This window comes from Myotis lucifugus, unplaced genomic scaffold (genome assembly GCF_000147115.1).
Source record: "Myotis lucifugus unplaced genomic scaffold, Myoluc2.0 scaffold_5, whole genome shotgun sequence".
In the NCBI taxonomy this organism is placed as follows: Eukaryota; Metazoa; Chordata; class Mammalia; order Chiroptera; family Vespertilionidae; genus Myotis; species Myotis lucifugus.
In genome coordinates, this window is record NW_005871053.1 from 19044192 (window position 1) to 19058762 (window position 14571).

At 42.1% G+C, this 14571-nt stretch overlaps 1 protein-coding gene across 5 annotated transcripts in view; it reads left to right on the forward strand.

Annotated features, from left to right (window-relative positions):
- The window catches only part of RBMS1 (RNA binding motif single stranded interacting protein 1), a 92941-nt gene that overhangs the window by 51725 nt on the left and 26645 nt on the right, over window positions 1-14571 (forward strand). For all 5 annotated transcript variants that reach the window (XM_023745596.1, XM_023745606.1, XM_023745613.1 and 2 more), the window contains exons 3-5: window positions 1732-1823; window positions 11586-11743; window positions 13738-13817. In XM_023745596.1, the coding sequence (XP_023601364.1) occupies window positions 1732-1823; window positions 11586-11743; window positions 13738-13817 (330 nt within the window). The remainder of the gene's footprint in view (window positions 1-1731; window positions 1824-11585; window positions 11744-13737; window positions 13818-14571) is intronic.

The following is a 14571-nucleotide window of genomic DNA, read 5'->3' on the forward strand; positions in this document are numbered from 1 at the left end:
TGCTCAGCCAGAAGCTGGACTCACAGTTGGCAAGGGCAACTGCAGCAGCCGGAGCCTCTCCCGACTCACGGCAGCACTACCAAGCAGTGGCAGCAGGCACAGCGGGCGGGGATGAGCATGAGCAGCGCGGTGCCTGGCCCCAGTTCGGGCTCCTCCCTGGCCGCCTGCCGCTTGACAAATTGCTACATCCCTTGGGGGATGTCCGACTGCTGGTTTAGGCCTGATCCCCACAGGCCAGGCTAGGATCAGGCCTAAACCGGAAGTCGGACATCCCCCAAGGAGTCCCGGTTTGCGAGAGGGTGCAGGCCAGGCTAAGGGGACTCCCCCCGCCCCCCCCCCCCCCCCCCCCCCCAGTGCACAAATTTCATGCACCGGGACTCTAGTCTATAAATAAATGATAGGACTGGCCCCTCTTCTATGCAATCTCCAAACAGTGCTTTCCTTTTACAAAATATTCTTATCATTTAAAATTAATTTAAGCCCTGACCAGGTAGCTCAGTTGATTAGAGCATCATCCCAATATGCCAAGGTTTTTGGGTTCAATCCCCAGTCAGGACACACATAAGAATCAACCAATGAAGGCATAAATAAGTGGGACAAATCAAGGTTTCTCTCTCCTCTCTCTCTCTTCTTTAAAATAAAATTGATTTAATAATAGGTTTGAGTTTCTAGAAAATCTGTCGGTATTTTTGCCTGGTACCCTGATCTTTTAAACAGTACGTTAGATATAATTTAACCTTTTCTCAATAACTTAAGAGTTCCCACAGTGAAAAATCAGTGATTGCCTATTCTAATACAGTGATGCTCACGGGATTGGTTGATTCAGGAACTATGGCCCTTACGCAGCGTAAATCCTGTTTTTGTATAATTTTTCTTTTTTATTGCTTTTTACTAAATTTCACTGGTAAATACCATCCGTGTGTTTACTTTATAGTAGTCCTACCCTCAGCCCAACCCCTTTTTTCTCTAATTTCCTGGTTTTGATTTGTTGTGGCCAGGGAACATAGCTGACCAGCTTGTTAAAAATGTTTATAAAGTTTTGGATAAATGAGCTTTGAACCAGGGCCTTTCTTAGGAGAGTATTTGATTATTTGTTTATTTTGTTCTTAGACTTTAGGACATGAACCAGGAAAACAGCTAATTTGGGGTATCTAGAGCCATGTTTACCTCCTTTTCTGTATTTTGAAGGGAGATCATGATGAGCTATATTTTAGGTAAACAAGTAATGACATTTTTAACCAAGTACTAAAAATTAGATTATTTTATATTTGGGTGTTTAATGGTTGTACTCAATTTCTTTGAAAAATAAAGTTTAGTCTACAGAATAAACACAATTTTGTTTCGGTCCTTTGTAAGCTCCGTAGATGGCGTCATCTTTCTTACCAAATCATTAAAAATGCTATTTCTCTGAAGTTGTTTTTTTTTTTCCTTTTAACTTTGGTTGGTAACTTAGATGTCATTTTTGTCAGTAAATATAGGACACCTGAAAAAAAGATCTGGAAAGGAGAAAAGCTGGTTCTTTACTTTGAAGGGACACTTACCTGACCGTGGTAGACACCAGGGAAGGCCACCTGAGGAGGATGCCTGCTGCCTTGCGGCTCTTGAAACCCGTCAGGTCGTCATGGCTTTCTTTTTTTGTTGCCTGCGTCAGAAACCAAATGGAGTCATTCTTTCCCTCTTCACATAATCATACAATAATGGCTTAAACACGAAGTATGTTTTGCATTTCAGGTTATGGTTTTGTTGACTTTGACAGTCCAGCCGCTGCTCAGAAAGCTGTGTCCGCCCTGAAGGCTAGTGGGGTTCAAGCTCAAATGGCAAAGGTGAGTTGAGAGCCAGCGATCACTTCTCTGGTCCCTGACTTTGTATCTGAAGCTGACACATTGCTTTTCCTATGACCATTCACATTTCTCCCCTCCATCCCCACCAGCCACGGTTACTTCTGGACACTTGTCCCATAACGCCACATCTTCAATAGTAGTTTTATGCAGTGTAAGCTGTAGTTGCTGTTTTGAATCTGTACAGAAGTCAGTCATTTTTAGACATTGGTTATTTATGAGATACAAATCTACTTTTATCTATGTGACTATTATTGTTGAAGTGATATTTATGCCCTCATCTTTCTCGCCTGCATGTAAGCTTAGATTATATCATACCTGGCACCGATAGTGCACTAATTAAGACATTCACATAATTATGTATTTTCTCCCCATTTGTGGTCCTGGATTTGCTTTGGAAAATGTTTTCAAGCCTGAAACTCAGCAGTTTGATATTTTGTACATTCTTTTCAAAAGGTCAGTAATTTTATATTATCTGGCTTCTTGAAGTACAGAGGAGAGGAGCTGTGTGCTGTCCTCTGCTACTGCTGAATAGTAGCCTGTGACCATTCCTCAAGGAGCAGTCAGATTTCCATAAGGAAAGAGGATTTATGGATGTTCAGGGACTCTGGTAAAGTGATGAGTTACCTGAGAAGAACATAGATATTGAAGGACATATCTACAGCTACCAGGCTAGAGCATTACATTGACTAAAGGAAGCAACATAAAGATTTTTGGAATTAGTGAAAGGTCTCATCTTTCTAAAGTACTCCTTGACACTTAATGTTTGTAAAACTTGGGATTGAGTTGGACTTATTGTGTGTTTTCATGAACTCCAGAGTAGGTAGTTAGACAGAAACTGTAAATAGTAAGCATCATGTTTTTCAGATTATTTGTTTATAACATAGAGCAGTTTCCTGTGACATTGTTGAAAGATGGGGATTATGAGGCTTTAGATCATTTAATTGTGAAAATGCAGTACCTGTACTGTATAATCATGTAGAATGTTTAATTTTTCCTCTACTTTGTCATTTTAATTCACACCATAAAGCTCCTGTTTCCTCCTTTCATGGATAAAATCCAGGGCAGGTTCCAGGACTTTTCTGGCCACTCTCATGATTTTAAAACGTCCCATCAGTTGTTTCATTCATTTCAGGTCTTTCTGATTAATTTTTTTGGTAGGAATCTTCTTGATTTTTTCATATACAAACTTCATGGAACATAATGAACTTGGAATACATTTTCATCTGTTTCTGTATGTAGTTATACCAACCTCAATACAACATTTTAAATAAGATGTTGTAAGGAGAAAGTCTCAAGTTACATTCCAAACACAGTTTGTAAAGTGCCAAAATCATGTGTAGGTGTTTTGAAACTGCTGAGTCAGCTGAAGGTATGTGTGTCTTGGATGTTGCTGTTTCTAAAAGAAAACACATTTTACAAAGCAATTGACTGCTCAGGAAGCAATGTTTTAAAGGTTGACCTCCCAACATAACCATTTTTTATGTGTGTGTATACACACTCAGAGAGAGAGATTTACAAATGTAATTAGTTACATTTTAGGAAATAGGGAAACAAAAAAGTAAATAGTTATATTTTAGGAAATTGGGGGTTGTAATTAATGTATTATGCATTATAATTATTTTTCCTATTTGAAATCACGGGTTTCTAGTTAACCTTTGATGCTGAATGTCTGATTTTCAAGAACACATTACTGATGTTAAATGTATGCTGCCTGTAACTTACTGTCCAGTCCTGTTTATTTGACAAAATTTGGGGTATCGTATAATGGTAACACTTCTCCCTTCCCCCAGCTAAGGTCTGCTCAAAGCAGTAAGCCTATAGTGGAATGGGATATGGTCAGTTTCTTTCCTATTTCCCAAACCTGTGTTTTTCCCACTCTTCCATTAGCTCACTAGCTGTGGTTTAATACATGGCAATGTGACTTTTAAAAACCTTACAGTATCCTGATTAATTCGCTAGAGAGCCATGGGCGATGATGGGTCCCATACCTAATCCAGTGTGGAGCAGTAGTAGCAGATGAGAAGGCTTCCTGACCTCACAGTGATGTCATCTGGTGTTGAATTCTCTGGCCAGACAGAGAACCTCTCCAGAGCATCCCACCCTCAAAACTGCGGGAGTTCTTTGAGATCTTTCACCACCATCACCACCCCAATTGATCTTCTCTCTCTGGTCCCTTGAAGCTAGAGAATACATGTCCTCAGGCTGCTGGCCTCAGCTCCAATACTGTAAGGGTCTGTCTTCAGCCCCTTTCTCCTGGGACCTCCTCACCCTTCATGGCAGCCTTCTTGGGAGGTTCTAACACAACGCTGGGCCAACGCTACCTTGCATGCCCACATCTGAACGACATTTTTGCCAGCTATCCATAGGAGAGTAGTTACTTCCCAACAACATTTATTAGGGCCCTTCAACCAGCCTCTTAGATCCCTCAAGTTCAAGTCGGACATTGACCCTCCATGTCCCACAGAACATAGTTCAAGTCCCCTGATGGTCTGTTGAAGCCCCTCTTGTTTGAATGGTGGTGATAGGAAGCAGCCCCCGGGGTGAGACTCAGGCCATTACTGTGTTTTTCTCCACAGCTGTATTCATTCTCAGCCTCTCCAGTCTCTCAGAGACAGACAGGAGGTGGGTGGTCAGCCGAAAGTCCCAAGCCAGTTCTCAGCCAGCTCTAGGCAGACTCTCTTTAGGTGGTCTGGTTTCTCACTGAATATGGGAGTGCCCGACACCCACTGTGATGTGTCCTCTGCTGAAACACAGAAAGAGGTCTATTTAACAACCAGCTACAAATGTAGAGGCCTTATTTAGACTACACTTACCTATGCATCTTTTCAGTGTCTGTGCTGTTAAGCACCATAGTTTATTAAATATACTCTGTTTTGAAGAAGTCTTTACAGTGCAGTTAGTCAAAACTGGACTGGATGTAATGGACATCAACCGTGTACTTTGAATGCCAGCTTTCCTGTGAGTTGATAATGGGCACTGTTCAAAGACCTCCTTAGGAGGCTTGGTACTGTTAATAGGCTAGAAAAATGATCCTTTCCCCCGTCATCTGTAGGGAAAGAACCATACACAGGTTCAGAGCCGCTGGCTGTGTGCCAACATTCTGCACCTTATGAATTTCTTCAGGTCTTTGTAGGATGACTGAGTTTCCTGGATCAGATTTCTCTGGTATTATATCATCAAAGTTACAAAAGCTATTTTAAATGCTAGAGAGTCCATTGATCTATACCGTTGAACCATGGATTTAAGTATTTGGAGTTAACTTAGCCCCTTCATGTTGCCTGGGTAAAGGAACACCTGCTACACACTTTTTTGGAGACACTTTTTAAAAGAAGTTTAGGGTTGGGTAATAAGGGGCCCATCACTGTCCACTTTCCTTTATGGAATTGATCAGGATGCTATAAGGTGTTGAAAATTCCCACTCCCATGTATTTTAAAGGTTTGTTTTGTTACCTACTCAGGAAAAAATTAAGAGGCATTCTACTAGAGCAGTGATGGCGAACCTATGACACGCGTGTCAGAAGTGACACACGAACTCATTTTTTTGGTTGATTTTTCTTTGTTAAATGGCATTTAAATATATAAAATAAATATCAAAAATATAAATCTTTGTTTTACTATGGTTGCAAATATCAAAAAATTTCTATATGTGACACGGCACCAGAGTTAAGTTAGGGTTTTTCAAATGCTGACACGCCGAGCTCAAAAGGTTCGCCATCACTGTACTAGAGTCATCCAGGGGGTAAGAGAGAATATGTTGTTTGACACATTGGCTTCCTGGGTGGAAAAAGGACTCTACACACACTCAAAACTGAATTGCAAAACTACTGATAAAGAGCATTAGACAGCCCGGCCTGTGTTGCTCAGTGGTTGAGCGTCAACCCTTGCATCAAGAGGTCACAGGTTCAGTTCCCAGCAAGGGCACATGCCCAGTTCGAGGGCTCGAGCCCCCGTAGGGGGTGTGCAGGAGGCAGCTGATCAGTGTTTCTATCTCTCCCTCTTTCTCTCTTTCTAAAAAAAAAAAATCAATGAGAACATACTTTTTTTAAAAGAAAACATTAGACAACAATGACTATTTTTACATGTTTTAATTTCCAGTGCCTTATTTGGTACCTGGCATATGGTAACTATTGAATGATTGTTATGTTCTTAATCAAAAAAGCCAATTAAGTGAGAGGAAAATTTTCTTTTTAGGATGGGCAAATATCCAGAATTAAGAATGGGACATTTAAAAATAATAAAATGATCACTGTCCATCAAGTACCTGATGATACTTATCGAAAGGTTTTTCCAAAGTCTCAAGGCCAATCCTGTTTGTGTTACACTTGGCGTTTATTTTAAATGCATGCATTTTAAAAATAAAACACTTGAAATCTATGAAAAGAAGAGAAAAACTCAGATAATGAGCTAAAAGGACATAAAACTCAAATCAGCATTAGTGATATCTGTTAGTAGAATGACTTGTACAGGCCTTTCAGCAGTGCCTCTTAAAGCGGGCTTGGAGTCAGCAGATCATCATATGTAATATGGCTGGTGGTAACCTTGCATTCCTCCCCGCCCCCACCCCCCCTCGCCCCCCCTAGTAAATAGGCAGTTAAAGGAGCAGGAGTTGAATTCCCCTTCCTCACTGAGGCCTACCATGCTTCAGGCAGTTTGCATTCACAAGCCCGTGAGCAGCAAGCAATCTGCTGGTTGGTGAACCTATTCAGTACAAGAGAAAACAGATGTCTGGTCTTCCTGCCAAGTCCCCTTCTTGCATTTTAGGAACCATTCCACACGCACAGGGAGGTTTTTGTTAATTTCTTTCAGATGATGACTGAGTGCCTTACACCACGCGGGACGTCCGAGTCCTGCTTTTCTACTCAAATGAACATTAGTAGCCATTTATCCCTCTCATGGCCAATGTGGGATCCAGTTTTCTACTTGTTAGAGAAGCCATTGAACCCTTTTCATGGACATAAAGAGGCCTGTTGGCCCCATTTTATGTTTGGCCACCCATAATTTATAGAAGAATTGTTTTTTCAGGCCTAGCATTGATGTAATAAAACAGTTATGGTTGTCACTGATTTTAAGGAAACTAAATTACCCTCATTCAAGAACAACCCCCCACTTCCTACAAATATTATATGTTTTGTTCCTGTGAATGGAGGGTAATTGGAATGCATGGACACTTTGAGGGTTAGATATTTCTGTGGCCAATGCTGCCAGCTTGGAATTTTATATTGTGTGTGTTTTTTAATTATTGCAACAGTGTGGTCACTAAATGACATTAGTTCTAAGGGTCATCCCAGGTGAAAAACCTAATTGAGTTGTTGCTATTGAAAACAAATACATTAAAATCATAGAAAATATTTACTTGTGTTTATTCTATCCCACTATTTATCAAAGAATGGGTTAAGAACTCAATTTCTTTCTGGATTCTGATTTTAGTGCTTATTTCTTTCTTCATTGTTAAACTTTCAAGGTGAATTAAGACTTAAAAAATATTTTTTTAAAAATATTTTAATAACAGAAGCAACTCTAAAACAGATGTAGAAAATGGTACCTACATTGTCAGCCCTTTTAACAAACTTCACATATGACAAAATCTATGAAATTCTTAAATATTAGTGATTATAACTTAAAATGAAAGCCCACAATATTTATTATATAGATTTCTTATGTAACATTTTTTTTATGCCATATCTTTGCCCAAGGCGTGTTTTAATGCTCTTTAATTATGGGGTTCCCAGCTGTATTCTAAATCTGACTAAGCATGATTCAGAAATCTTTCTAATTAGATAGGTTTAATCGTATTAATCTGTGCCTCCAAATGCTCCACATTTTCAGGGTGTGGCTTTCTAACTGCAGTATGTGCTCGGCAGTCCCTCCTTCCTCCTACTCCCCCCTCACCCACTGAAGTACATGAAATCACAGGGTAAACATGGCTTATCTCCCTGGAGTATGAGTATTGCTTAAAAGTATTAGAACAGAAATATTGTTTCTATATTAAAACAAACTTGAATAGTTAAGGGGTAGATTGCAAAATTGGCTCCCCCTGCCCCCCTCCTTTTTTTAGATAAAGCACAAGGCTTCAAAGAAAATGTGCAGTTCTTGCAAAGCTACTTTGGCCCTTGTCTGCATACTCCTCAGGATACATAGTCACTCTCCCTGTCGATAGCATTGCTTCAGTGGACACGTTTAAGTAGCAATGCCTGACGAAATAAAATCACACTCCTTAGGTAGCCTTTCCCAATCGGGTTTCAGCCTCGTGACTTCTGCCTGTTTCTCAAATTTCAGCTCAGAGTCACGCCCTCTGAAAAGTCTTCCCTAATCTTCCTAAGACAAGGTCCCCATCTGTCTTCCGCTGTCATTTGTACACATCTGTGTCGTGGTATTCATTACCTGTGTTTTTATCCCCTCGACTTAACTGCTGGGAGAGAGGACTGGAGTCGGAGTGTGTGATGAGTCTGGGTTGTGTGAGATGCACTGTCAGTGTGAATTAGCAGTATTAGGCTACAAGGCCCCTAAATACCCACCTTCAGACAGGAAGGACGGACCCCTTCTATGTTGGCCAATTAAAGACCAGACTTCCATAGGAACAAACACTGTCTTTAGCACTGAAGGAAAATTTGAGGATTTGGGAGGTCAGAACCCACATGAAATGGCTAATCAAGGAGCTTTGTGATTAATTGGGTGAAGTTGGTGGGGAGAATTCTTTAAAAAGGTATTAGCTTGTAAGAACATGTAATAAGTGGGTATTTAATTTTAAGGCGTGCCTTTAACATTTATGTAAAACGTTTTTTGTACTCGTTCAGTAGAAACTTATCTGGCCACTGGGTAAAGCTAGCAATAAAACTACTGGTCCGCAGTGTGTTAAAGAAATAGCATAAGCTTGCATAGTTCAGTGTGTAAAGGTACAATCTATATATATAGAAGCCTAAGCGACCAGCCGACTGGCCAACCAGCCAGTAGCTATGACACTCACTGACCACCAGGGGACAGATGCTCAATGCAAGAGCTGCCGAGCTGCGGTCACTTGGCAGCGGCGGTTCTTGGATGACGCATCCGGAACCAGAGAGGAGGGAGCCCGATTCCAGGGTGCGTCACCTGAGAACCGCCCTCTAGCAATCTGGGACCCCTCGGGGGATGTCGGAGAGTAGGTTTCGGCCAGATCCTTGCAGGCCAGGCTGAGGGACCTCTAGTTGGTTAATAAGGTCAAAGGAAATCTGGTTTAAAATTAAGCCTGATTTAAAATTAAAATTAAGGCTACCCTAATTTCACAATTGCAGATGTGAATTATGAATTGGTAGGAAAATATTACCATAGACATGGGTTTTTCCCCAGATGATTTGAACCTCATATTCTTAGTACATTTACATAGCAGTTACTGGGTCTCAGAAAATTCTACTATACTAGAGGCCCAGTGCACGAAATTCATGCAGGGCGGGGAGGGGGGCCCCTCAGTCCAGCCTGCACCTTCTCCAATCCGGGACCCCTCGGGGAATGTCCGACTGCCAGTTTGTGCCCACACTTTTAACAGATGACAGCTCCATTGTTGTTTCTTTCTTTCCATGCTTAAACCCTTGGAATTAGTAGGTATTCAAAGTGTGTATACATTTGGGGGGGGACACCTTGTATATCTCTAGTCAACAGTGAAAGGAACCAACAGCAGATTTGGAACCCCTAGACAGGGAACCTCGCTCACTCCCCACATGTTTCCCTGCTGCACTTTCCACCTTCGCAGGCAGTGGGAGAATCAATGTTTTCTCTCATTAACTCGGAAAAGCACATCCTGTCACCCGCTGCCCGGCAGGAGTGCGCTAGGACCCACGCGAGCGAGGCTCAGTCAGGGCAGCCTTCGCTCATGGGTGCCAGCACCCAAAGTGCACATTCCTCCTCTGCAGTCGCCCCGAATATCCCACCGTTTGACTGAGAGGACGGAACTCCTCGCCTCCTCTGGGTTCCCGATCTTGAAAGCTGACCAAAGGCACCTCAGCGAGGGCCGCCCACGCCCACCAGGTGTGTCTGTCTGCACCTGTTCCTGCCTCAGCATCTGCATTAGCCCCACAGAGGTGATCTCCTCACTGCACTGGCCTCTGCGGGAACAGGGCATCACCACTCAGCCCTCTCACTGTCATCTCACAGGTGCCCACCCCCAGCACCCAGAACACCCAGACACTCTCCAAAGGATGTGAGCATGCCGGAGGGGACACACACACATCCTGTGGGGGACATAGGCATGCTAGAGTTGATGGAAGTGTGGCAGAGGGGTGAGGGGAGGGGGAAACTTGGACACGGGTATGCCATGGTCCGGGACTCTTGCAGGCATGTGTGGGTGACAGCGCGCTGGGGGACATTCTCACGCCAGGGGGGAGGAGAGGGTGCGCGCACCGGAAGCCTATGGCTGCGCAGATCCACAAACCCCCGTGGCATGTCCAGGAGGACGTCAATCTGGCCCACCACAGTGGCTGTCCCTACAATCGCACACCTTCTGGGCCAGGAGGCGGGACTTGTGCAGCCACTCCTCGGCGCTGATGGCCTGCAGGCGCTACTTCAGCTTGGCCCACAGGCGCTACTTCAGCTTGGCCCACAGGCTCTGCTTAGTGCACTCATGGCTGCTGCCGCCACCATGTGGGGAGTACAGGCCGCCCTCCGCCAGCCAGCCTCCCCTGTCCAGAGGCTGTCCGTGGCCCACCGGCTCTCCACCCGTGCTGCCCACTGTGTGTCGGCGGCCCACCCGAAGGAAGCCAAGCGTCCCGCCCACTCCAGCCAGCTCCGTGGCCGCCGCCCAGAGGCAGGCCCTCAGCGGCCAGCCAGGGTGTCCCGCCCACTCTGGCTGGCGCCTCCATCTTTGTGGCTATGGGCACCTCCATCTTTTGTTGTAGAGTGATGGTTAATTTGCATATTACCCTTTTATTAGTATGGATATCTTTGGTTTTAGCTGATTCTACCTCAACAAAGGAAAGATGAATAGGAAATGACCTAATCATTGCTTCTTAAACTTGCACATGCAAATGAATCACCTGGAAATCTTGTTAAAATGCAGTGTTTGGTTATGTGGATTTGGGGTGGGGCCTGGGATTCTGCATTTCTATTATGCACACAAGTAATTGGACCCCTGGGTCCCTCTTTCAGTAGCAAGGACCTAGCAACCCCCCCCCCCCATCTGTTCTAGAGTTTAATTTTACCCAGATTCTAAAATCTGATCTGCCTAGAGTTTATCATTTTGTATGCCTTTGCGTTTTCTTTTTGTTGTTGTCATTCATTTCGGAGCTCTCCTTTTCCTGATGGTGATCACAGCTCAGAAGTAGTAAGGACTCTGCCATGGAGCAGAGGAGGGGATTTGGATGACTTGGTCCAGAATCCCACATGTGCCTCCGGATTGAATGATTAGCAGTAATCGCCTTCTGTGCAATAGTGGCCTGAAATGGACTCCTAAAAATAGGAGTAGAGCAGAGGCTGGTTATTTTTGGGAACACCGCAAACAGCTGAGAGTTGTGGTTCCACGAGGGGATCCTCTCCAGCTCCGCATCCCTGCCAGCAGTTCCACTTCCAGATCTGCTAAGAAAGGCTCCGTCAGATCATGTCTGACCTGCACAGGTTGTCCAGGCTTCAGATCCTATTCTCAAGTGTCCACGGTGACTTGGGTATTCTGTAGTTCCCATGATCTTACCCGAGCAAAGAGAGTGGCTCAATAAAAGTAGGTGTGTTAACATATCTCACCTTCTATTGGGAAGTAATGGACAATTCTCTGTTCCGTTTTAGCAACAAGAACAAGATCCTACCAACCTATATATTTCTAATTTGCCACTGTCCATGGATGAGCAGGAACTCGAAAACATGCTGAAACCATTTGGACAAGTTATTTCTACAAGGATACTACGTGATTCCAGTGGTACAAGTCGTGGCGTTGGCTTTGCTAGGTAAACACGATTTCCTATTTTTATTATGCTAACAACCATAGCTCTGCTAAGTTTCCTGGGAAATAAATATTGAGCAAGAAGAGAATTTAAGCCAGGATTATGGGAACTAGTTGCACCACGAACTTAAATTGTGTGTAAATATTGGTTTGCATTTTTCCAAATCTTTTGGAAGTTTATTCATATTTTTGAACCTGAGGACACTAATATTTAGTGACTCAGGGCAAGGAAATATTATAACAGCAATAGTTCTGAAAGTGTATGTCCTTAATATTTTTATTAATTAGATCAGGATGTCTATAACTTCTTCAAAATAGCAATCTCCGACTCCTAAATTTTGTACAGAAATCGGTATGATTTTTCTCATTCCATAGAAATTTGACTCATCATCAATAAAATCAGTGACATTATTAGATTTTTAAATAAAATATTTCAAACTTTCAAAAAAGTAAATCAATGATATGACATCTGTGTAAGCACCAATTGTTACACCTATGGTAACATCTTACAATTTTGCTTCGGATTATTTTCTGAAGAAGTAAAATGTTACAGATAGATCTAAAGTGCGGTCACTCCTTTCATCTTAACTTTTGTCCCTTCCTCCCTAGGACGGATACTTCCGTGTAGTAGTTAATTTGGTTTCCAAAGGAAAAATCTTAATTAGAAGGAGGTTTGATTTGTTATGTAGTTCTAATCTGAAAGCCCATGTACAAAAACTTATTTTACATGGTGCATTATTTAGAACTTAATACTGTGTAGTTAACAGATAATGTCTATATGTCTTAAAGTACTACTTTGGATTCTGGAGGAAAAATTGCTGACATTTTACTTTTAAATACATTATCTGATTTGAGGTCAATCACATGTTCTCCTACAGACCTGTGAGATAACAAAGCAAGCATTGTTTACAATTTTACAGATAAGAAAATTGATGCCAAGAAGGGACTTTTTCATTGTCACTGGGCTGCCAAGTAATGAAGCAAGGTCTTCTGGCTTTTAATCCATTGCCTTTTCTGTTAGGCCAGATAATTTTATAATAAAAATAAGATGTTCTGAAGCCAAAAGTCACTAAGGCTAGCTTCTCCAGTGTGCACTTGATTGGCTAAAAGGATCCACGTGAAGCAATGAAAAGCTCGGTGCCATCTAAAACTTGTCACCTCTGTGGGTGTTCTTCTGAAAGCAGATCAAGTAGTTTATTTCTGTACCCAAAGATGGAATCCAATTAAGTTCTTCTGCTTTTTAAAACTATTATTACCCATTAAAACCTGGGTGTAACTCTGGGTAGTCTGGGAGAGTAGCGCCTTTTGAATAGATAATTCAGTGTTTCTTCCATTAAAGAACCCTAAGTCAAAATCATTTAATTCCCCTGAAATGTTTCTCAAGTGTTTTTAGCCCCTGCAGATGATGAAGAATAAGTTGTAAAGTTAGGCTCCATCCTGTAATTACGCCTCCAAAGCCAAGATTAAAGGGAAGGTACATAATTGACTTAAATTTAATTTTAAACTTAAAGCAAATACAAAAACCATATAAGGTTCTACATCCTCTGATTGACACTGGTTCTTATAGAATCTTTTGAGTCTTTCATTTTGTGATCTTGTCAAGGGAAAGGCCATCTTTAAAATATTCTAGCAAACAGTGAATACACTCGTGTTTTAAACTATTTTTTGTGTTTAGTTTAATATCATGACTAACAAAGCTATTGTGTATTGAATGTCAGTTTTCCAACAAGTAGATAAAAATTATACATTTGGTATGCTTGGTCTTAAACAATCTAGATACAGTTTGTTTTTTTCTTTTGTGATTCAGAATGTACTCATTAACAATTATTTTACTGTAGAAGTATACAAGCCACAGTTAGATAAAGATAGGGTAAACCCACTTCTTATTCACATGTTTACTCCATTTTATTTGTATTCACTGAACCTGTAAGAATGTATTCACATGCCCAGAACAACATGAAAACTAAGTATTTATGTTTTATTTTTATATAAATATAGGATGGAATCAACAGAAAAGTGTGAAGCTGTTATTGGTCATTTTAACGGGAAGTTCATTAAGACACCACCCGGAGTTTCTGGTATGTTGTCTAAAATGTTATCAGTGTTCTTTTTTTATATAATACATGTACAATTTCAACACATGATGACTTATGTCAACGGACCAAAAAAAACCCCACTCATTTAGCTCTTTAAAGTTTATTTCTTTGGATCTACAAATAGGACTTAGAAGTTCATCTCTGCAGACATTGGTTGTTTAAATAGAAATGGAATTTGGCCCAGCACTCAGGATCCGTCTGACTGGTAAAGCCCTAAGAAGCCTCTCTTCTTTTGATGCATAAGCCATCCTCTAATCCACCTTATCACCACCCTCAACAAACCTGTCCTTCAGTCACAGGGCTGAGGACTGTGACACTTTCTACCCCAGCTTCTGCTTTTGTTACCTCCACCCACCCCCCTTAGCGTCTGGACCTCAACTCCTATGGCCTTCCTGTCCACTTCCTCCCATTGCCCTGCCTGGTGGTGTCGTGACCAAGAACACCGCACGCCTGTAGCTTTTCATCCCAACATCACACTATCATTCCCACTAAACTGGATCTGCCATACAAAGGGATTCTTCCATTTTCACTTTTTATCAGTCCTTCTTCCCATCCCATCTGGTCCCCACTTTTTGAACACTAAAACCGTTTCTATAGCAGCATCCTCAGTTTCCTTGTACTCCATACCATGTCACACCGCGTGCAGATCCTGAACTGATATCCCACAGCAGTCCACTTGACTGCTCTGTACTCCGGGCAGGATTGCTTGTCTCCAGCTTGACAGACCCTCAGGGTC